Source organism: Pollachius pollachius, assembly GCF_949987615.1.
Source record: "Pollachius pollachius genome assembly, chromosome: 13".
Taxonomy (NCBI): Eukaryota; Metazoa; Chordata; class Actinopteri; order Gadiformes; family Gadidae; genus Pollachius; species Pollachius pollachius.
This window is the reverse complement of record NC_136946.1, coordinates 12,622,255-12,647,711: the sequence shown is the minus strand read 5'-3', so window position 1 is coordinate 12,647,711 and position 25,457 is coordinate 12,622,255. Positions and strand designations below refer to the sequence as shown.

At 46.2% G+C, this 25,457-nt stretch overlaps 1 protein-coding gene across 1 annotated transcript in view; it reads right to left on the bottom strand.

Moving 5' to 3' along the window:
* Positions 1-25,457, bottom strand: part of csmd2 (CUB and Sushi multiple domains 2) — a gene marked incomplete at both ends in the record, with an annotated part of 202,510 nt that overhangs the window by 137,295 nt on the left and 39,758 nt on the right. The window contains one exon of the mRNA XM_079749377.1: positions 5,484-5,678. Coding sequence (XP_079605503.1) covers positions 5,484-5,678 — 195 coding nt within the window. The remainder of the gene's footprint in view (positions 1-5,483; positions 5,679-25,457) is intronic.

Genomic DNA, 25,457 nt, shown 5'->3' with positions numbered 1-25,457 from the left:
CAGTATAAATAGGGAGGCTGGGTATTGCAAGGCGTGATGCAACTTAATGCAACATGGGTGAGGAGGGGCGAGGCGAGGGGGGGTGGGTGGGGGATGCTGATGGGGGGGTGAGGACGATTGCGTTGAGTGGGATGTGTTTGAATAGCGATAAACTCAGATGAGACGTTCAGCGCTTTCAACTGTTCCTCCTCCCCCTCTTCTCTTCTCCTTCTCTGTCTTCTGGTGGTCCACGAGACAAGGTGGGCTTGCGGATGGGCTGATGTTAATTACCGCCCACCCCTTTGGATCATTACAGGCCCTGGATATTGCTCCTGAACGGCGGCGGAGGAGCAGTCGTCTCGCACACGTGATGGCCATACACAAAGACCCATCGGAGAACAGATGTGACTTGTAAGTTAGCTGGAAATCGGGTCATGAACCTGAATAATTATGTTTAGGTTAATTAACGCTGTGTGTGTGTGTGTGTGCGTGTCTGTTTCTGTGTAGGTGTGTGTGTAGGTGTAGGTGTAGTTATGCAGGTGTTTGTGTGCAAGTAGGTGTATGTATAGGTGCTTTCGTGTCTGCATGCATGTGAGTGTGCGAGTGTGTGTATGCATATGATTGTGTGTGTGTGTGTGTGTGCATGAGTGAGTGTAGGTGTGTGAGCGTATGTGTCAGAGTATACGTGTCTGTCTGTTTGTGTATATATATGTGTGTTTGAGTCAATGTATGTGTGAGTGTATGTGTGTGTGAGTGTGCATGTGTGCGGACCGCCATCAGCATGGAGTCCCTCCGTGCTGAATACATTGTGTATGCCATTAACTGACAGGTACTGGAGTGGGGGTACGTGACAGTAACATGGCAGGCGTCCCTCTAGTCCCGCCGACCGAGGTGAATATGGAAAGCTGTGCGGCTAAGGCGCGTGTTTACCACCCAGGGCGGAGGAACATCGCTCAGCATGACAAGCGTTTAGCACTGCTGTAGGGAGGGCCGGCGGCGGCGGTGGTGGTGTGGTGTGGTGTGGTGTTCAGCAGGGGAAGAAGTGGTGGTGGGAGGGGACAGGTGGGTGAGGGGAGGTTGGGTGTGATAGAGGGGGCGGGGGGGGGGGGGGGGGGGGGGGGGAGGTTAGTCCACAGGCAGCAGGGGACCTGTCAATCATCCGGACCTAGCTGTCACAGGTAAGAGTACAAAAAAAGTCAAAAGGAGAGAAAGCGTTGGACAGGAACGAAAACCGGGAGGCGGGGGGGAGACGGGAGGGAGCGGAGGAGCAACTTGAACTGCAGGAGGGACGTTGCAGAAGGTGGGGGACGAGGAAAAAGGAGTAGAGGGGGCAGTGGGAGGTGACAGAAAGGACAGGCGGAGAGAGATGATGGGGGATGACAGATGACAAGCGGGGATTGAGGGGCATGGAGGTAGAAAAGGGGTCTGGACAATAAGGAGGGAGAGAGGTTTACTCAGAGAGAGAGAGAGAGAAAGAGAAAGAGAACTAGAGAGAGAGAGATCGAGGGCAAGAGTAAGAGAGAGAGAGAGAGAGCCAGGGCGAGAGAGCGAGAGAGAGAGAGAGAGAGAGAGAGAGCCAGGGCGAGAGAGCGAGAGAGAGCGAGGGAGAGAGCGAGAGAGAGAGATAGCGAGAAAGCGAGAGAGCAAGAGCGAGAGAGCGAGCGAGAGAGAGAGCGAGCGAGAGAGAGAATGGTGTGGATAGGTGACGGCGCCAGAGAGAGAGAGTGAGAGCGTTGGAGGTGGAGAAGGAAGGAGCAGAGATGGCGGGGTCGGGGAGGCCACAGAGAGAGAGCGAGAGAGAGACGGATGTGAAGGTGGAGTGGATTGATATTCCTCACCAGGCCTCTGCTTTCACACTCAAACCAACGTCCATGTTTTCTTTCCGTCTCTCCCATGCCTCCCTCCCCTGTCTCCTAAAGTGGCCGGCCAAAGCATTCTGGAGCGTCCTGACAGAATCCGCCGACCACCTCCACCCCCACCCATCCACCCCTCCACCCTAGTAGGTAACACCGTGCATGGTAATGGATGGGGATCATGCCGTCTCTCTCTCTCTCTCTCTCTCTCTCTCTCTCTCTCTCTCGCTCTCTCTCTCTCTCTCTCTTTCCCTGCTCCCTGGCCGGATGCAGATGTCGCTTTGCCTCCAATGCATCAACAAAGGCTGTCAGGGAGAATGTCACGCTGGATCTGTGCCATGTAGGGACGCTTGCATAGACCTCATCAGGCGTGGATGTATGCATTGGGCACACACACAAACACACATTGACGCACACACACACACAGACATTCACACACAGGCACGCACGCGCAGATGAAACCCATTGGTGTTTACAAACAAGAATAGCAATTTTCTTTATGATCCACGCCCAAAATCGGAGCAAGTAGACAAGCAGTGGGAGCACAGTTAAGTGTAAACTTAAATAAACTAAAGAGATTCTAAGAGCGTGTACCACTCTGAGGCTGTAATCGCGTTGACATTTGAAGTAATATAACACGTTGTGTGTTAGATGAGCTCAGGCAGGTGTGCACAGTCCCTATAATCTCCTATGGCAAGACCTCAATGAGCCACTCTGGAAAATGGCCAGTTTCTAAAAACAGCGATAGCATGTGTGATTTAGCCTTAGCATGTTGCTTCTGCTGAAAATACACTAGGTAGGCGCGCGCGTAATCGTGTTGAATTTGGCCTTGCTCTCCTCTCACCCACAGAACAGACAGTAAAGTACTCTGTGGCGGCGCAGTTGGCGAGAAGCTCCTTTGATTATTGGCTAAATATGGAAAGATTAGTTGGCCAAATGTGTGGTCACGTCCATCCAGGCATGCAATTCATGAACACACAAGTGTGTGCATGCTCATACAGTGTTCATGTGTGTGTGTGTGTGTGTGTGATTGTTTAGAAGTGTCAGTGACTGAGCATGTGTGTGGGTATCTGTCTGTGTCTGTCCATTTTACAGAATTGTCTGTGTTTGCATGTGTGTTTGTGTGTTTGTGTGTGTGTTCACGCTTGGTTGTATTCATTTGTTTATGTGTGTGTGTGTGCATTGATGTGTGCATATGAATGTGTGTCTGGGTGCGTCTGTATGTGTGTGGATGCGTGCATCCGTGAGTGTGCCTGTCTGTATGTGTTTGTGCGTGTTTCTGTATGTGTGTGCCTGCATATTTATTTGTGTGTGTGTGTGTGTGTGTGTGTGTGTGTGTGTGTGTGTGTGTGTGTGTTTATTTGAGTTTGGTTGCGTGTATTTAACTCTGTGGGTGTGTGTAGAAGTGTGCCTACATCCAGTGTGTGTGGGTGTGTATATTTATTTGTGGGACTATGGGCTGGGGCCATTCTGGCATGGGTCGCCCGCCATGTGTGTTCCTATGTGGGCTTCCTGACTCCCAGCCCGGGGTACAGATGGCCCAGCATCACAGCGCTCCACTCGGCAGCCACATTGACACAAACGGCCACATGGATACAAGAAGGCCCTAGTGGTAGCCAATGGATGGACACACACACATACATATATACACGCGCCCACACTAACACACACCCACACACACACATGCACACTCTCACACAAGCGCGTGGGCACACACACAAAAACACAGAAGTGCACACACACATACAAACAATCGAGTGCAGGTACACACACACACACACACACACACACACTCAAGTGCACACACACATACAGAAACACAAACACTCAAGCACGCGAGCACACACACAAACACTCAGGTGAACACACACACATACATATAAACCCTCAAGTGCACACACACACACACACACACACGCATACACACAGTCAAACGCAGAAATCAGTAGAACACGTCCCTGCATATTAAAGGGAAGGCTTGTGCAAATGATTAATATCCCAACCTTGTGGTCGCCTCTAAAATGAACAGCAATCTAATCAAGGTGTTAGTGCATGTACCAACAGCGATCCTATTGCCAACGGTCAATTATTATGACCAACAAAACAGTTTTGGGTAAGGTACACAGAGTGGTGCAGGTGAGCCTCACTACAGGGGGTCCTCGCTCACTGTGAGCGGGGGGACGGTGGGTGTGGGAGGACAGCCCCCTGCCCGACCCATTGAACTCAAGGTCTCGTCAAATCTATTGGAAGCCGGCCTCTTTATCCCAGCTTTGATTTTTATTCAATTCTGTTATCATGACACCACATTCGACACCATGGCTGAGCGTTTTAATAAAAGCCCAGACATGGATTATTCATAAATCCAGCGGCACACTTTTGGAATTCATCTGTGTCATTAGGGTTGGCAGACTCTTCTTGGTGTCACATCACTATTAAGAGTAATTACAGACTAAAAGGCATTCTAAGTGGGCTGCTGATGTCTGACTGCACACTTCAGAGACACTGATACGTCCAGCCCCAGCACTGGACCAAGGATGAGGATAAATATGCCTGGTCCTCTCTATGCTCATGCTTATCTTCATCTTTTTTATCTTAGCTTTAACTTGTCCACGCCATTGTCTCCTCCAGGCTGGACTATTGCAACGCACTCCTCATCAGGATCCCCAGCAAGAACATCCAGCGGCTGCAGTACACCCAGAATTGTGCTGCCAGGATCCTGATGGGGGTGCGGAAGTACCACCACATCACACCCATCCTAAAAATCCCTCCACTGGCTTCCTCCAATTCAAGATCTCCCTTCTGTCCCACCAGTGCCTCCATGGCACTGCCCCCCCCCCCCCCCCCCCTATACCTCAAAGAACTCATCTTCCCGACATTCCTCCTCACGCCATCTCCGCTCTGGACAGGCCAACCTCCTCCAGCTTCTGAGGACAAGGCTCTGACCTATGGGCGACCGCGCCTTCTGCCCAGCTGCACCCAGTCTGTGGAACTCTCCCTGGCCCTCTAAGGGCCCCACAGACTGTGCTTTCTTCTAAAAAAGGCCTGAAAACCCATCTTTTTAGAAAAGCCAGAGAGAAAAAATTCTCGTTTTTATCCTTATACATGTGCATTGTAGCACTTTGAGGTCATTGAGTTGATGTAAAGTGCGTTGTAAATAAAATGTATTATTATTATGTCACGGTTACCAACACCCTGTACCGACAGCGATATATTGTTTCACCTTCTTCTGACAAATGTATTTATTGTAAGTTGCTTAGGATAAAAGCGTCTGCTAAATCCCCTAAATGTAATCCTATATGTGATGGTTATATCATTATGTTTATTTGTTTTGTATTCTTCTGCATATTTTTGTGTTGTCTTGCAGTAATTTAGCATCTTATAGTTGAACTTCCACACATGGATATAATTGTTTTGCACTCCTTTCGATCACGGGCGGAACATTTGTGGCGTAAACAATTCCCCCAGCTGGAACTTCAGAACGGTGACCACACACGGACTGATGTGTTTTCACGTGGTGGTGTTTAATCAGTGAACAAACAACGCGCTGATACCAACATCAATACCACGTATGCAATCATTCGTCAGACAGCTACAGTGACTCTAAGGTGCTGCTAAACAGTGTTCTGACTCTGAGCTGTGTTAGTGTTTTACCTCTGCAGTACGGCAGGGGGAAGTCCCAGGCGGCCGTGCCGGCGGAGGTGGCCAGGCAGGACAGGGTGGTGTGGCCCTCCAGCACGTAGCCCTGGCTGCAGCTGTAGCGGATCTTGTCCCCGATGTTGAATGTGGTGCCCTGCTGGAGGCCGTTGAGCAGCACCCCGGGGTTCCCACACGTGTAGCTGGGCAGGGCTGGGCAGGAGACCGAGGGAGAGAGACCGAGGGAGAGAGAGAGGGAGAGAGGAAGAGAGAGACAAAGGTTAATTAATGAGGAATGCTATGGTCCGTACAAGATGACCTCCAACTTTGCTCTTTGAGGTTGAGGCAATAGGTGTGTGTGTTGGTACGTCTGTGTGTGTGCGCGGACGGCAGTGTGTGAGTGTGTGTGTGTGGACGGCAGTTTGTTGGTGTGTGCGTGTGGACAGCAGTGTGTGTGTGTGTGTGTGTGTTTGTGTGTGTGCGGACGGCAGTGTATTGGTGTGTGTGTGAGTGTGTGCGAATGGCACTGTGTGTGTGTGTGTGTGTGTGTGTGTGTGTGTGTGTGTGTGTGTGTGTGTGTGTGTGTGTGTGTGCGGACTGCAGCGTGTTGGTGTGTGTGTATGTGTGTGTGTGTGTGTGTGTGTGTGTGTGTGTGTGTGTGTGGACATAACATGAATGCAGATGAATATCCAAGTCTGCTTGATGTGTAAACTTAAGAGCAGACCCTAACAATGTGCTTAAAACACAAAGAAGAGCCGCTATTCAGACGTTTTGCTAATGGTTTCATCAGTATGATGAAACCGTTGTTTGTTTGTTTGAAACGTTCCTCATCACCACAAACAGCTATCGCCTGCTTAAGAGTGATATTGTGCGTTTACGTGCCAGACAGCCAGAGTGTTCTAAGCTGTAAAACATCGCCGGGATAAGTCGCTTGTAAAATCCAACCAATAAACCGAAAAATAACGCGCCAGAAACACCACGTAAATAAGCCCGTCCATTTATTTCCCTTCTATTCCTCCCGATCCTCATCCTTCATAAATAACCACAACCGAGCGCTTGTGTGGGAGATGAAAGGGTGGGCCCTCGAGGGAGCACGGAGAGAGCGAGCGTGCACGTATGCTGGCGGGGTCACGGCGCCCCCTCGCTACGACCGTCCCCGCCGTGCGCTCACACGCCACACAGGGCGCTGGCACGACCACGCCGTGGACTTTGGATGAATCCCTCCCATCACCATGGGGGGGGGGAGAACGGGCTGAACAACTCTGGAGGAAGAAGACTCATGCAGACACACACACAAACACACAAACACACACACGGAATAGACCTCATATGGCACACTGGCAGTTTGGCCACCGCTCGCTCTTCGCTCTCTCTCTCTCTCTCTCTCTCTCTCTCTCTCTCTTTCTCTCTCTCTCGCTCTCTCTCTCTCCCTCTCTCTTTCTCTCTCTCTCTCTCTCTCTCCCTCTCTCTTTCTCTCTCTCTCTCTCTTTCTCTCTCTCTCTCTATCCATCTCTCTCTCTCTCTCTCTTTCTATAAATCTCCCTATTTCTATTGCTTTCACTCTCTCTCTCTCACTGATAAAGAAACCAGCAGAGGGTGAATCTCCCACATGCGGCCATATATTTGTGCAGGTTAATGCAGCCATGGCCTAACGATTAAAAAAGAAACTGTTTACTTGTGTACCATATCTAAACCTACACTTAGATAACTTCAATTTGCAGCATTCCAACGGTCCCATAGCACTCCAGCTTGCAAACTTGGACCGGAGCCCAGAACTTGGTACTCGCAAATCTGACTGAGACGAAATCTCAAGTAACTATTTAGACTTATTGACGACTTGGCCACACAGCACTGTTGCAACACTACACTACAGACATATTCGAAATAGACAATAAATCCCTTTTTCCTTTGTATAGCCGTACACCTGCTCCCACCATAGTCAGGCTTATCCGGGAGAAAATCCACGGCAACAGTGATTTTGTGGAAAAAGAGTCGCCGAACAAATTCGATGTAACACAATTTCCAAGCGCCCCGATGTAGACGTACACAACAAACACAGCCGTGACAATCCCCCCGGTGTGTCCCGCCGGCTGATGGACCCTCTCTCTTTAGGCTCCACTGTGCAGCAGCCTCTATTTTGACCCACCGGAGGATCAACAAGCTCACATCGCCCCGCCTGGGCAGCCGCTGTTAGCATTAGCATAAACACAAGGGCATCCCATCTATTAGCATATTAGCTATTGCTACCACTGCTGCCGAGATGCAAGGGAAGCCCATGGTGGTAAGACATGGCTATGCTACGCTAATGCGGGGGTCTAACTCTGGCATATGTTTGCAATGGATTACAGAGTAAAAGAAATGTGACATTGGATCGGCTAATTGGCGCTTGACGGAAGAGAATAATGAGGTCTTTGAGGGATGGAGTGGAACAAAGGGATGAGGTCGAGAAGAAAAAGGGTTTTCGGCGAGATTGAAAGACGTCGGGGATTCCGCTGGGTTGAGAGAAAGCATGAAAATGGAGATGTATGATTATAGACGGGTGGATGTGAGAAGGGCCATTTCAGGAATAGTAAGAGGGCAAGACAGTAGATGTATTTATATGCATACTCATATATATGAGAGAGAGAGAGAGAGAGAGAGAGAGAGAGAGAGAGAGAGAGAGAGAGAGAGAGAGAGAGAAAGAGGATTGGAATGACAGATTTCATTACATTAGTACTGATTGAGTGTAGGGCACTGTGTGTGCGTGCGTTTGTGCGTGTGTTTGTGCGTTTGTGCTTGCATGTGTGTCCCTTCATATCAAAAAACCACGGCGGCATGCATGTGCGGGTTTATATGACACACACTCTCATCACATTCCCCATTTGTGGTTATTACTTTGGGCTAGTGAATTCGGTCTAATAGCGCCATTAGCAGATACATGCTCCACATGGAAGGCCAATGCCTTGGCACTCGAGCACCAGCTAGCATGTATCACTTCAACCGGAAGCGGAAAAACACTCAGGATTCTCTGCATTCGCTCATCAACAAATGATTATGATTATTCCAAAAGATCTGCTCGTGTACGTGTCTAGAATTAAAAGGCGTTTTTTGATGTTGTCGCCTATGTGTAATGTTTATAAGAGAGAGCGAGGGAGTTGGAGAGGAAGAGCGAGAGAACCTTATCTATATCAAATAATTCAGGAAGCCTATGGCTTATGAAGAAGGCATAACTATCGCTTTCTTTTGAATGCACTTATAAAGTCATATATATATACTGTATATAAAGTAATTAATCTCAATCCACCCCATTTACCCCATTTAATCCCAAAATGAGGCATATATATCCAAAGACGAACAGAGAGCGAGACAGAGACGGAGAGAAACAGAGAGAAAGGGCCCTCTCTTGCATCCGGCGCAATTGACTTTCTACACTGACGCGTGTGTCGTTGCTAGTTTGTAACTGGCGAAGAGCGTTCTTTTCCCTCCTGCGCCACGCGTCGGTAAATTAGGGAATGATCTTGCGCCCCAAGGGGCCGTTTGGAGGAGTGTTCTGGCGCAAACGTTCCCTGGTGCTATTTTGCAGTTTCAGAAAACAATTTCGCCACAAACCAGGAAATACCTGGTTTAAAGTCAGTGGCACGTTGTTCAGATACTATTTTAATGGCGCATGCATAATGTTGCTTGTGCACCTCGCGCATACACTTTGCTTCTCTCATCTACCTAGCCACACTTTCTTTGTAAATTATTTGGGAAAGAACAGCTGATACAGCGGTAATAAGTTGTACTTTTAAATCAATACATTTGCAATCACCGTACAGCAAACACATATTTTCTTTACACAGACATCATGTACAAGCACATAACTTTTAGGATTGATGAGTATTTGATCGTGAGAAAACATTGTTTTACCGCGAGTCAGCGTTAAAAAGAATGAATGAATGTGGGCGTGTGTGTGTGTATGTGTAAAAGAATTAATGAAAGCGGGCGCGCGTGTGTGCGTCCATCTGTTTAAACACACGCAAACTAAACACGTAACGCATAATACAGTCCATGGCAATGTATATTAACAGGGGGACACATGCATACTAGGAAGACAAGTCGATAATGATAATGCATACAATAACTGGTAAGAAACAATGTTTGTTAATGTATTGCGGATATCATTAAATAGAACCACAGTTACCGCATATCATATGTGTGTTAAGTTTTCTTTGCTGAAATTTATATTTATCAAATAAATTTGAGGAGTTTGAAATTCATGTGGTCATGCATCTGTCTCATCGGAGACTGCAAACGCGCTGTCAAAATATCAACTTGTCAGATTCAAATGCGCTTATGGCTCTTAAAGGGGATGGGAACTGGCACTCTCATTGGTTTATTGCACGTTACGCCCAAACCACACCTATGGGTAATTAGGCTACTTCAGACCAACCCTTTTTAGATTTGCGCCGGGCGCAAGAGTCATTAATGCGCCAGTAAATTAGCAACATCGCCTTAGAACCGCCGACAAAGCTACTGGTGCTGGGCACTTCTCACTTGCGTTTCAGACCGTTAAAATAGGGCCCACAGAGAGAGTGCGAGTAAGGAGAGCAACCAAAACAAACAAACGTGAAGGCTTTGTTGCAGATTTAGAGCAATACAGAGAGAAACTGTTTTGTATATTTGCGAGGTGCATTACTCCCCATTACGTTCCTTCCCATACCTCTTCTCATAAATCAACATTATCCTGCAAATGATTCCGCAATTTCGCCTGCTTTAGAGCCATTAAAGCACAGCCTAGCTGGTGGGTAATGGCTTCCTGGAGATCCTCTTCCTCAACCAGGGGAAAAAATAGAGGAAGGAGGAGGAGGAAGAGGAGGAGGAGGAGGAGGAGGAGGAGGAAGAGGAGGAGGGAGCCTACGCAAGATGTTGAGCACCACAATCACCTTGTTGCACAATCGCCTTGCTACCAACCCCACCTTCCTCCAACTCCTCCCCCACTCCATAAGTCCCTGGGGGGGCTCTTGTGGTGGCAGGTCCATAAGTCATGGGGCCCCCGGTTCATCTCAGGGGCCGGGGCGCTTAAGCACTTCCAGTGCTGAAGCCGGCAAAGGGCTCCGCCTCGTACATCAACGGAACCACCCCCATCCCCCGCCCCTACCCTATCCCGCCCTTACCCCACCCGCACTGCTGCTGCCCAGAACATGCTAGCTGACTGCAAGGGCAGGGCGAAACGGATAGACGCACACACGCACACGCACGCGCACACCTGCACACGCACCCACACAGTCACACACACATTGGGGAAGCCAGAGGGAACTGAGGGGGTAGTTAACGCTAATCTATCTCCTGCTGTCTCCCTTCTATACATTTCTATACAGTCTCCCACTCTTTCTTTGGCTCTTTAGCTTCCTTAGAACCTCAATGTTTCAGGTGATCAATACAAGAGTGCAAATGGAGATGGAGCCGGAACCCTTGACCTTGGTAAGACAGATGTTCTCTACTGGGTTATTTAAAGTCTGGGGACCCAATTCATCTGTTTTTTTATTTTGTTGACAAATTGGAAAGGGTTATAGTCTGTGGGCGACCATAAAACCTATTTGTCAGGAAACGGCTGGGGAAATTATTAGTTATATTGCGCGACAGAGATTCATGAATATCCCAGACAGGTCTTATGAGGGGAATCCATAAAGGATCAATAAATGCAATATTATCTCCAAGTAACAGAATAAAACTATTTATTTCAAATGTTGCTGCTATTAACCAAATTTTCAAAATAGAAATGGAAGGGCAAACGGTTAGCAAGCATGAGATGGATGAGAGAAAATAAGAGAAGGAAGGGATTGGAAAGGTAGAGGGAGGAGGGACCTAAACAAATCCAAAAAGGACGACTCACATGGAAAGCGAGCTAGATTGCCATGGAGGGGGGAGAGTGTGAGAGTGTGAGAGGGGGAGAACGGCCACGGAAGAGGAAAGAAAGCCACAGAAATACAGAGGGCAGAGATGTAGCTACGCAAAAACGGATGTGTTCAGAGTGGGAAAATAGGCGCAGATGAGACACATGCAGCTGCATGTGCATGAGGAAGGCCTGTTTGACACCAGAGGGAGTGGAGGAGAGAGAAGATATAGGCTAGAGACTAATGCTGCTGCTGGGGACCTCGGTCAAACTTAAACCAAGTGTGTTCTCAATCCAATAGCCAACAATCCATAACACCCCCCATTTTTTCTCTCTCTCTCTCTCTCTCTCTCTCTCTCTCTCTCTCTCTCTCTCTAATGGCTGGTGGGGGAGGGGGGGGGTGCGACATTGCAAGATCAATTGCGGCACCCTGGCACATTAGCTCAATAAGCAGTTTCTGCTTTGTCAAGCGCAATTGGATCAATACACGCCTGTCCCCCCCCCCCCCCCCCCCCTCCCCTCCTCACAGGGTGGTTGGCAACCGCCCATCAACTCCGCTCACGGTATAAAAATAATTGCCAGTGGAATGAACGCTAGGTTGGCGAGTTGACTCACTCTCGCCCCCTACAGGCGGAGGTGGGGTGTGACAGCAGAATGTGGGACGTCGCTCGAATGAGGGGGATGCGTGGATAAGGATGACATGGGACGAGAAAGTTTAAAGTTGTTAAAGTAGTTTTTCCGGCATTTGTGTCGTGTTGCGTCCGCTCGAGTCAATGCTGTCCTTGGGTTTTCACAATGGCGGACACACATCACATCGACTATGGCAACCGGGCAATTATTTTATGAAAATGTCACAGTGTGATATGATGACGTCTGACATCATCACATCACATGAAGTACCATTGTAGCATTCACATGGATTCCCCTGTCGGCAGGTGGCTGCCGTTGAAGGCAGCTTAGGCGATGTGTTAGCTGTTCCTGTTGCTTAAGAAGTGTGTTGCAGCTCACTATCGATGGCTATCGATGCATACTAGCGAGGGAAGATGTGACGACTTCCAACTGCTCTGGAAGTCAATGTTTCAAGGGAGTGAAGTGCAGCAGCATCTTAGCAAGAGAATAGCAACAGAATGGATGCAAAAGCGGGGCGAGATAGAGTGTTAAAGGGAGAGGGGGTGAAAGAGAGAGAGAGAGAGAGAGAGAGAGAGAGAGAGAGAGAGAGAGAGAGAGAGAGTACGCCAATGGGACAGATAGAGAGAGAAAGAGATGGGTTTCTGAATGTAAATACACTAAAGCCCCGGAATTTGAAGTGGAAGTGAATGAAGAAGAGGATTTATCTGATTACGTCGGACTGTCTAAAACATCTAAAATCTGTACGCATACATCAATCGCACACCACACGTGAATTCTCCATCTCTGGTTCGGGTCACGGGTGTTTTGCATGCGTGTGTAAATTGACTCAACAGCTCGGTAATTGCCTAGAGATTTGCTGAATAACAATTCAGATAACAGCTCCTTTGATTCGCCATACTGGAAGCCGATGTTTTTAGATTTTCATTAGGATGAGTGCAGTTTAGCCAATTAGGGGGCCAGCTAGATAAAATATAGCGTGACGTGAGACGTCTGTGTGTGTGTGTGTTTTGTGTGTGAGTATGTATGTATGTGTATATGAGCGTGTGTGATGCACACACATTTGCGAGTTTTGTGTCTGCGTGTGTGTATGAATGTGTGTATGTGTGTGCCTGTGTGTGGGTTCGTGTGTGAGTGTGCGCGCGTGTTTGTGCGTGTGTGTGTGCGTGTGTTTATGAATCTGTGTATGTTAGTTTGTATGTGTGTTTTTGTGTGTGTGCATGCGCACCTGGATAGCTAAATCTATCCCTGTCGATTTGCGTCTGTTTCCTCCCTAGTGTCTGGCCGGGCGTGTGGAGCAAAAGTGGCGTCCAGCTTTATGTATACGTGCCAGCGGATTGGCGAGGGATCACAAATCCCTTTTCTATTTCCCAGTCCAACCAGCCAGAAAGCCCTTTTTGCTTGGAAATAAGTGGTAATAAGGGGGAAAATTGCCTTTTTTTCCACACTTCGGCTTGCAAACTCAAAAACCAGATCATGATGTTTGCACGCATGCACAGACACATAAACACACAGACAAATAGACTTGTGTGAATACTTGAATACCAGATGATGCCCACACACACACCTACACACAGACATGGATGCTCTCTCAGAGACACACACACACACACACACACACACACACACACACACACACACACAAACCCTGACCGACTCACTCGCACATGCTGTAGACATACAGACTCACATCAACCTTCAGGGTCCTGGTCCAATGACAGCAGGTGAGGTTGCAGGGGCCACTTGTCATGTGAGACCCACTGAGGTGTGAAGAAAAGGCTTACAGCACCCATCCACCCACCCACACTCACACACACACCCCCTCCCCTAAACAGGCACGCACGCACGCACGCACGCACACACACACACACACACACGCACACACACACGCACGCACACACACCACTCTTTGCCCGGTAATTTCAATATAGGGGGCTACCAGATGGGAGACTATCGTGGAAGATGTGTGGAATGAAGAAATATTTAGAGTGTAGGAGCATCCACATGGACAAGATGGCCTCCGATTTAAATCCCTCCGGCACCGCAGACAAATCTCCTGCCTGAAATTACTCTTTGCACAGTTAGCTTCGCCGCCATTACTTTGTTCGACGATGTCTGTGCCGCAGGTGTGTTCACACAGTTTTTGTTGACACCGGAAGAAACACACACACACATTATTGTACATCTTGTACTGGGCCTTACGTCACATGGAGGAGATTTTGGGTAGAAAAGGATAAACGCAATCAGGGAAAGTCGTTGAAATAATAACTGAGTTAACAGAAAAGGTGTATGAGTTGAACCTTGCAACTGATTTGGGTGTTCTCCCCCTTGGATTGCTGCCTCTCCTCTCATTCACTCACTTCTAATCCCCTATCTGTTCCTCCTCTCTTGGTTACCTTGACAACAGTCAAGGTAAGACCCGAGGTATGTCATCGTCTAGTGTCCACTTCATTATTACTGTTACGCGTCTTTGTTGGTTTAATCTTGGCCAGGATTTCTCCTATCCCCTCCTTGCGTCACCCTTGGAGTCTTTTGGAGAGGTTTGTTTTATTGTCAAGGCAACTCTGTTTGAACCATCCCCATTTCCCTTGATGTCAAATCCACACAAACACACGATAGCAAAAGGAGGGGTCGGAATAGCAACTTGATGTCAAATGAAGAGAGCACCATTTTAAGTAAAAATTGGGATTTGTACATATTTTTCAGAATTCAAAATGAAATAATACATACAATGGCAGGAGAGAAAAAAGAACATGTAAAAGGCCATGGTGGAAACAATTGACACCATTAAGCCGTGTCTAAAACCATGACCTGAGTCACAGACCCCGCTATCCCATTTAAGCCAATCACACTACACTCAGCAGGACCGCACTAATTGGCTTTTTCATCAATTACTGTATAGAGGTGACTGAGCTAATTGGGACAGGGAATTACCAAAATGTGCCATTCAGCCAATCTCCTTCCTTCCAGAAATAATCCCATTGTTGGTGTTATGGCAGAAGCTTCTCTGTGACTGTATACCTCAGCACTCTAGCTGTGGAAAGTCTTTTAGTAAAGGTTAATGATAAAGTGCTGTATCGCAACCACCAAATAGATAGTGACTGAAAACATAAGTTGCTATCTATGTTGGTTGTTAAGAAGTACGGCAACATTGACGGGTTAAAAAGGTTGTCAATAATGATTTCATAGCGAATCATTTAATAATTTATAAATATTGCTGCTACACACTACTAGTTTTATAAATATATATACTCAGTTGTAAAGGATTAAAGAGATTATGGTTCATAAGATTGTTCATAAAGTGTGAGTTTATGATTTTCTAACTATTTACAATGTGTGACTGTGTGTGTGAGCTCATCTAAAGTAGGCCAAATGTATATTATTAGGAATTGCTTGCTTATAAGCATTCATGTAGAAACAATGCATGCTTCACACATGTTGAACTCACTATTTACTTTGTTAATGCTTCAAAATTGCAGTCATTCTAAATTGCTACCACATAATATTTGCTCAACGTAAGTGTACCGCGTGTTTACAGAGATTATATTAATCAAGTGTCATGTACCTCCATGTTTTTTTAGCCACATTTTTTTTCAAGTCTCTTTCAATTTAACAACAGATGGACTTTACAGAACACCTGCTTGAGAGAATCCTGAACAGACATGGCAAAGGATTAAATACCGCCGCTTTTCAAGACAATAGACAGGTGACATGACGCATTCCATCAATGCACAAAAGAAGATGGCTTACCGGCTGGTTGTTTGGACTGTCTACAGCCCTATGGAGTTAACAGCCCCAATTTATTTTGGTTCCCATTATCTGCACTGTTTGGACAATATGACACAGTAGGCTTGTCCTCTAACTCCACCTAACCTTGCCTTTGGTCATCCATTGTGCGTTTCCGCCGGTAATAATGTGTGCCTTGTTTCCTAAGATAGCTTCTCACCAGGATCATCTGTATAAGTGTTATACCATGTAACTATGGTAGCCTCCACCTGGACTAATCTGCTGCATTGTGTCACATTGTAGACCTATACTTGCCTCTATGTGATGGAAAAGCCTTCTAGATTACAAATGAAACAAAAAGTCGAATGCAACCTGGTGCAGGGACTCTCCAATCACACACATACACACACACACACACACACACACGGCAACTTATGACTCCAAGTGGCCATTTATTACGACCGCAATGAGGCGGCTCATATAGGTTGATAAAGGATGAATCAGAAATCATGAATCATGAAACGTCTCAAGGAGTAGTTTGGGATGGGTTGTCCCTGTCTCATAGTAGTCAGGACACAGAGTCCCATTCACGCATGTGAAGACACAGCCACGCCGTCACCTTCCCGTCCGCGTGCGCCGAGGTGAGAGGTGTTTAGTCCCGTTTCTCTGTGATGCTGACTCCATGCTCTGTGTGTGAATCCGTTCCACTAAATCAGAGTGGAGCAGCAGCCAGGGGGGCTGGGGCTCCACTCTGCTCCACTCTCAGGGTCAAATCAGCCAAGACGCAGCCAGGTGAAACACCATTGATTCTCAATAAGTGGCAAAGTGTCAGCGGGGGGGGGGGGGGGGGGGGGATAGGTACAGACATGGACAACCTTTGTGTTGGTGCAAAAGTCAGCTTGTGTGCCTGCGTCTCTTTCTCTCTCTCCCTCTCTCTATCGCTCCATATCAAAGACAGAAACACACACTCACTAACACACACACACACACACACACACACACACACATTAAAACACACAAACCCACCCACACAAATTAAAACATACACATAGACACACACACAAACACACACACACACACACACACACAGGTCAAAACCACTACGCAAAGAAATGACGATGATGACCAAATCATTGAGACCATCAACAATCTCAACAGTCTCAAGACTCATCAGTAAGCCAACGCATCATTAACATAGAAGCAACACATAATTACAGATACCGGTCCTTCTCTTTGATAGGTGGACAGGATGGATGGCTTGGCAGGACAGACACTAAAAGAAAAGGGTTGAGAACAGGGGATCCACACTAAAGGTCCAACCCCACCTCTGAACTGTGGCTGACGTTCAGAAGTGCGTATCCAAACTGCCACCACCAGTCGATGAGAGGAAGACGGAGTGGGTAAAGAGGGGGTCTCGGGGGAGGGTGCATGATGGTGGGGGGGAGTGGATGCTCACTAGCTGATCGATCGGCCCAAATTGATGAATGGCTGGGGCTTGGGAGTCACAGAGCAAACAGAAAAATGATTAAACCCAGCTGGGCCAGGCCGCCAGCCATGCGGTTTATAACAATTAAAAGGCGGCGGGATAGCATGCCAAGAGGTCACTGTTCATGGGAGTCACAGCCAATTTCCCCCGCGAATGCTAAACACAGAGTGGCTATATTTAGTCATTATGCTAAACGCAAGTTTATTAAATTCAGACTAATTACAGCCAAGACGGGAATGAGATATTAGGTTGGTTAAGATATTCCACAAAATAGGATGAATATCTTGTTCAATCGTATCCCTTTTTATAATGAATATTTATTCCTCCTCTATTTTGAATAAATCAAGGCTTGCATTTCAGTTATTTAGAAAGCTTGGAGAGACACTAAGGTGGTTAGAGTGCTTCCATCGACAGGAGATGTGATCGACCCAACAGATCGAAATAGGGAGTCGGATGCTGGTCGGAAGGAGCATGAGAGGTTTGGATACTCACTTCCATCTCGTCCACTTCCTCTCATGAATGCACACATCAACAGCTTGTTTTTGCAGAGCTCTATCCAACTTAAATCGGGTATACAACCCAAAAGCAGAACCTGAGATATGCTTTACAAGAGCTGTAAAAATGGAAATCGATTCATCGTACCTAAACAGTTATGAGGCAATTGTTCTAAATAGGCCTCTTTTGGACTAGTTCAGTGGATATGATGAATATATTTTCCATTCCGAGGGCATTATACCTAAAAAAAGATGCTAATAATCTAGATATGGCTTCAAAAATCGTAATAGATTAATCCTAAACTAGCACAACCTGCAGCTACGTAAGGTTACACAGTATGAGTCACAACATGATTTGCCGGTACATATTATTCTTTTGTAAGTGGATAGTTACAGCCTGCCAGGTACACCGTTTATGAATGTCCCTAGTAGCAGAAAACCGGTGAAAGAAAGCATGTTAGCTTCGATGATCCATGTGTTTTAGTGTAATGCTGTGATCACGACTGGACGCCTGACCAACCCACCTAACGGCTTTCAGCTTGTTCACTGGCCAGCACTTCATCACCTTGGACGATACACATTTTCTAACTTCTAACCATTTCATTTCACCCTAAAATGTTTGCTTGTAATACCATGCATGGTCAATTATGCCACCCATCATACTCCTAACCATCCCTGGAAGCTGGGATCCCTCACTCTGCGCTTTTTCCCAAAGTGTCTTCCATGAAATTTAAGTAGGTGTGTTTGTTATTTTCGGGGGGGTAGGGGTTTAATACATCTGTAAGGGGTAATGTACAGCAAGCCAGTGTTTATTATGAAATAAACACAGACAAAAAGACTCCCTAAGGGCTTGAAGCTTTGCCTTACATTATTTTGCTTGTTACACGGCTGCTGACTAAAGAAATCAATAATCAGACAAAATATAACAAACAAAAAGCGATTGTGTTGGTTTAGTATTGAAATGCTTCCGCAAAATAAATAATCTGTTACGGTTAGAATAGCGTCCATTGCAACAGCCAGTTATTCATAGAAGCGGTCTTATACAGAATTAACAGACGGCTGAATGCTGTGATTGACCAATCAGAAACAACTATTCAACAAAGGCGTGTAATAAATGACATTTAAAGCCCATTGGAACTGTGATTAAGGGCTATACAGAGTCGACTTCACTGGATATGGCTTACATGTATCTGTAACTGTTTCTGTCTCCTTACACAATATCTGGCAAAGAAATTACTTCCAGTTTTCCACTCACACACACTTTTGAGACACTTAAAAGTGTGTGTGAGTTGAAAACTGGAAGAAATATTTTAAGACATTAAAAGTGTTTGTGAGTAATTGTCTCATTAAAAAAAAAATGCTGACATCATCTCGGGATCATAAAGAGAAACTTATGGATGCAGACTTCTGTACAAACACACAGACTCAAGAATCAAACACACACTATACACTCCCACCTCATCCTGGGCCTTGAAACAATGACATCTAAATCCGACGACAATACGGCACTAATCTGCACAAAGAAAAGAGAGCAGCGAAAGAAAAACGAGGGATTTGGAGAGCAGAAGAGCTAGCACAGTAACAAGCAAAGAGGCTAATCCTGATGAAAGATAGAAACAGCCGAGAGACAATGAGAAAGAAAAAATGCTGTTAGAGAGAGCGATAGACAGAGAGATGTTGGAAACAATAGAGATGATGAAACCAAACAAGTTTAAAAAAAGTAATTTTGTATGACATTAACGGGATCAAGCGGGGGTTGGCAGCGAACCAAAGAGTTGAGGCCTAAAATAGTACAAATGCAAATAAGGGTCGGAGTTCATTAACAGAGAGATGACAAAAACTCTTCCACTGGAATGAAAATAGAAAAAATACAGAGGTTAAAGACACCGGTTGGAAGCTATTGGTTTTGTGTGAGAGATACAGAGAATAATTGTTTGGGGGAAGGAGAGAAGAGATATGGATGAGTAATGGAATACAGTTGACATTGTGCATGTTTCTACACCTCTGGGACTTCTACACGGGAATTGTAATCGGGGGAAAGGGAGACACAAATATGAATGTATATTTGGTATTTACGGAAAAGGCACATGGGGAATGCAGATTAATTGATACATTATTGCAAACCATGTGGGCTTTGGGATGGTTATCCCCCAATAGATGTTGCTATATTTTCATTCCATCAAAAAAGAAAACCAAAGAGAAAAATATATATATACGCATATAAACAGACCGTACCAAGGTTTTTCAGCTTCCAAAGGTCATTGGTAGGGCTGTAGGGTATTGTCTAAAGGGTGTATCACGGTATGATTTGAGGCATAGACGGTAACAGTATTATATCACGGTATGTTAATTTCATCTTCTAATTTCGACGTTGCTTCCTTCTCTGAAAAACACTAATGTTTAATTGTATGGATTTCTTTCTCCAATTGCTTACGGAACTTGCCGTATAATTTTGGCATCTCAATTTGGCTGAAGTGTGTGCGGGCAGGTAACGCGTACCTGGGATTGAGTGTTTTGGCCCTCTCTTTAAAGCCCTTTCTATCGACATTTTGAAAGGGAACCATTTCCTTACACAGGTAAACAGTGACAGCGTTTGTTATCTCGTTCCACCGCTGGCTGTTTGGTCCTAAGGACTGGCTTTGGAAAATGCTGTGGAAGCGATGTCTGTGGAAGAGATGCAGAGACAGCTTCACGCTACCAGGGTCTGTCTCGTATGCTGTGGAATGAGAGCTTGTGAAGGGACTATTGTGCAAGCACGCAGGCGCGCTTGCTGCACGCATGCATGCTATTGGATACTCAGGCAGTATCGCTGTCAAATCTGTCCCTGGGAAAAGTAACGTTGCGCCGGATTGAAAAATCAGCAGTTGCGCGTAACTTTACTTTTTACATGAAAAAGTAGTTGCGCTACTGCATCAAGACATTATACCAGTGACACGGTAACGCCAATATTCATACCGTAGCGCAAATTTACACTGGTGTACTTTCTATTCCGTTTATACTGTACACTCCTTACCGTACATCCGCAACTACTATAATGAATATAATGTTACGGTCCGCTTTGCAGTGATATACATGCTATATTATGCTATAGAATCAAGGCTGTTATGCTATGCTGTGTGTTATGCTATGTTGTGTTCTGCTATGCAGTATTATGCTTTGCAGCAACTATGCTGCACAAAGTAACCTTCCACAGACACAGATGCCCCTATAGATCCCGGAGGAGGTCTTTAGCAACTCTTTCTGCTCAAGCCAGAAACATAAGTAAATTGCAAAAGGCAAAACAGCAACATAAAACCTCAATACAGCACAAATAGAAATATTGTAATTACTAAAGATATACACAAAATATACATCTGACCAACAGCAGAATGTATCACAATGCTTGTATATAAAATGAAGCTAAGAGACGCAGGTTAAGTGAGGTTAAGGTGTCTCAGTAATATTGCAGGCACATTGCAGAGGGCATCTGATAAATACTCAAATGGCCCGGTTCAAAGTGACTGAGTGAGATTGGCATTGCAGGGACACAACAATCTGTTGAAGTTACTTTCAACAGGTTACTTGTTAGCAAACCAAAGAGATCCTCGTTATCAAACAACAACATATCAAAACACCAGATGTTCATGAACATCCTGGTCTGCCATGATTAATCAACATCAAAGATGCACACATACCAATGATATCATCCAAGGCATACAATAAAGCCAGACTGATTTGCTGCAACAGGTACGTCTGACACTGAACAAGATGGCTGCTGCCATGCTTACTTATAATCTGTGCAATCCCTCAAGTTTATATTGTCAAGTCAAAGGTCATGCCCTTATTCTCATAAAGTCAGAAACACATAGAAATTAAACATAACTTAAATTGTTGGAATTGTAACAAAACAACTAGACTAGACAAGGCAAGATACTATATGATTTGATACTATAACACTGCACTGTACTAGATCCGGAAACAGAGGACTATCTCCAGAAGGAGAACTTATTTACTGCCACTCATGCATGGGTGGAAGAGTGAATGGGAAACGGGAGGAGAGGGAAGGGAGAAAAGGGGTTATCTATGGCTGGAATTAATTACGCCCAAGCCTATGATCCGGCTTGGCAGATGACATTTACAACCGACCAATCCAGGCGTTTAATTACACACTTTCATCAAGTGGCAGAATTAGCGTACCAAGAGGTCAGGAACACACACACACACAGATAGACAGCACAGTGATAAAACCACCCAAATCCTCTTGGACAAGTTCAGCACAGTGTGAGTTGGGTAGGAATGCCGGGACTACATTTTGAGGCTGCAAAATATAGGCTGTGTTTTGTGTCGCAGGATGGAGAGAGTAGGTCTGGTAACGGTTTTGTTGAACAAGTGGAGCTATTTTTGATCTCCCTCGAGCAATAATTCACATTTGTGGTTACAGCATGGACGTGGGTTGTATGAGCTCCAGTGGGAGACAGGATTTGTGCTGCGTTACCATTCTATTTTGACCTGGTTTTACTGGCCAATCACAGCACAGAGACCGATATGTGCACTATATCAGAACACGGAGCAAGGTCCATCCTTAGTGGTATACCTTTGAAGGTGATGGTTTTCTTTTGGTTTTTCTCTTGTCTTCTTCTTTTCTAATATCTCAACATTCCCTTTTTCACCCTCTTCTCTGGTCTTTGTTGTGTTAACATCTCTATTCCAACCCGTTCCACATGTGACGTCTTCTTTTCTCTCTCTCTCTCTCTCTCTCCCTCTCCCTCTCCCTCTCTCTCTCTCTCTCACTTGTAATGCAGAGAGTGTACGCTCTGTCAGGGTGTAGTCTGAAACTGGACAACAGGGATCCCAAAGCGCCTTTAAATGATCCAATAGCACATGCTGCATGCAAGCCAACACACCAGCACTGGCATGTCTATACCACACACACACACACACACACACACACACGTCCAAGCCACAGAAACTGATGCAGCCTTAGACATGTAAAGCCCCCGCAAACACACATATGTGCGCATAACCCGAAGACAACAAAAAGCATGTGTCCCCCATCTCCCTACTGTCCCCCCCCCCCCCCCCCCCCCACCTCCATGAAGCCACCTCTACGGGCTTGTCTGTCACTTTGATTCAACGTCACACAGAACTGTGCCCTTCCAACCAACCAAGCAACAAACAGCTGCCCCCAGGCCCCAGGCATGTGTTTAACTTGTCATGATGCCGCACACGTCTCACACCGGGTTACAGGCACTCTCAGGACCCTTCTCGAACCTCAGGGACAGCACAGGAGCCAGGGCCAGACGCCGACAGACCACACTGACACCGAGCCCGGGAGGAAGCAGACAGCAGTGACCTGCAGCTCCGAGTGCGACCGGCTGCCCCCGACCCGTCTGTGTGTGTGTGTGTGCGTGTGTGTGTGTGTGTGTGTGTGTGTGTGTGTGTGTGTGTGTGTGTGTGTGTGTGTGTGGGTGTGTGTGTGTGTGTGTGAGTGTTGGCTGTCAACTATGTTGCTGTGTCTAAGATCCCCCATGAATGTTTAAGAGTGTTTGTGTGTGTGTGTGTTTGTGTGTAAGCTGTCCCATATGTTGCTGCTTTTAAGAGGCCCCCATCATGAATGTTTAAGGGAGCAAGTGTGTGTGTGTGTGCGTGTGTGTGTGTTAGCTGTTACGGATGTTGACGTGTGTGGGTGCATGGGTGTTAGCCATTCAATATGTTGACGTGTATCAGAGGCCCCCCGTGAATGCTTTACACATAAGAGTGTATGTGTGTGTGTGTGTGTGTGTGTGTGTGTGTGTGCGCGTGCGTGCGTGCGTGCGTGCGTGCGTGCGTGTGTGTGTGTGTGCGTGTGTGTGTGTGTGTGTGTGTGTGTGTGTGTGTGTGTGTGCGTGTGTGTGTGTGCGTGTGTGTATACGTTTGCCCCTTTCATGTCACCCACTCACCCAGAAAGCAAACAGAGGGCACAGAAATGGAGTTAGAGGTGAGAGATGTTAAAAAAAGTTGTATTCTAAGGGTCGGAGGGGCCTGAAGATGACTCAAAGAGGCCAATAATGTCTGTCAAGAAAGCTTTTAGCTCGTGTCAGTTCTCAAAGTGGATGAAAATCTAAATGGACTCTGACATAGGTTTTTGGGATTTGAGGTTTCAGGCTCTGAAATATTTACATAAAGTGAAGCCAGTTGTTTCTAGAAACATGCCGGTGACTTGGTAATATGTGTTTAACCCACTAGCCCCATTCTGTGATGGAAAGGTCAAGTCTGGTCTAGACAAGCTGAGGAATTTGTTGACTGTTTAGCCTTTTCCTCGCACAACGCTCTATAAATAACTTAGGTAGTCTTACTCAAAGGCTTTGAATCAGAGCAAAAGATTCTATAAGACGTAACCAATCCAGATGAGTGCCTCATTCACTTGATTAACTTAAATGATTACAATAACGATTCAGTGCAGTAGCGGCAAACATCAAACGTCTGAAAGTTCCGATAATTGTACAAATTATAATTCAGCATTTTATTTATCAAGATTTTGAAGTGGAGGTTGAAGAATTCTTAAGGGTCTCACTTTGGGAGTGAGCATACGTGTGTAAGTTGGTATGAGTGGGTAAGTAAAGTATGTAAGTTGTATGCAAATATGATCGTGTGTATGTGCCTTGTGTGTGTGTGCTTGGATGCCTGCTTGCCTGCGTGCGCATGTGTGTGCATGTTTATGTGTATGCGTATGTATAGATATATACGTGTGTGTGTGTCTCCCTTAATTCCTGGGTGTGTGCGTGCGTGCGTGCCTGCGGGCTATTGTGCATGCATGTGTGTGTGTGTGTGTGGGTCGGTACTATCTGTTAGTGTGTGTATGTCCTACTCTGTATGTGCCCCTTTATTCTCTGTAAGTGTATGCATGTGTGTGTTTGTGTAAAGCTTAACAGTGGATCCATGTGTGTGTGTGTGCGTGCATACTTATGTGTTTGTATGAAACTTATCACAAAGAGGATCAGTGTGTGCGCGCGTGCGTTCATGCGTGCGTGCTTGCGTGCGTGCGTCTGCGAGCCGTCACAGCCTTGATTAGGCGGACAGAGAAGTGACGCACAACAATCAGCTCTTAATGAAGTGTCAGAACTGTTTAATGGTCAAAGAAAAACGCCCGCAGTCCGTTCCCACGCCAGCCGCTAATAACAGCTCCAATCTGCCAGAGAGGAACCCGCTCCGCATCCTCCACCCACACCACCACCACCACCACCACCGACACCACCATCCTCCACCCCTACCCGATGGGATTGCAGACATCAGACAGGGTTTCTTCAGAAAAATAAATGAGCAAATGTGTTTGTGGAAATACAGTTGCTACCATAATGGTCCATTTTGCTCCTTTTGTAAGGATGAGTATGACGGGGGTTGATGGGAGTCATTGCGGGAAGAAGGGGGGGTAGGATGTCATGCCGGCTCGCACTTGCTAACCATTCATTAATAACGAACAATGGTAAACAATTATGTCTGTAGCGCCCATCGCTTGGAATCACACCCTGACACCACTAACAACGTCTTCATGTTTCCTTCTCCATACATGGGAAGCAACTCGAAACGTTGAGAAAATAAGTTTTCACAATAATGTCAATTAAAAACAACATCAGGAGACTAACTACTAGCTTGTGTTTGCCATGCCAATATATACTGCGCCAAGAAAGGCAAAGCATAAACCCAGCATATAGAAGTCAGGCATATGGGTGTTTAGCAGACGTTGTATACCTGCCAGGTGAACCCTTGCTACAGCACCGCACATCCTGCGCTGTCAGGAAGCTGCGTAACTGGGTTGTTACAAATTCGCACACAGGCGCGCATTATGT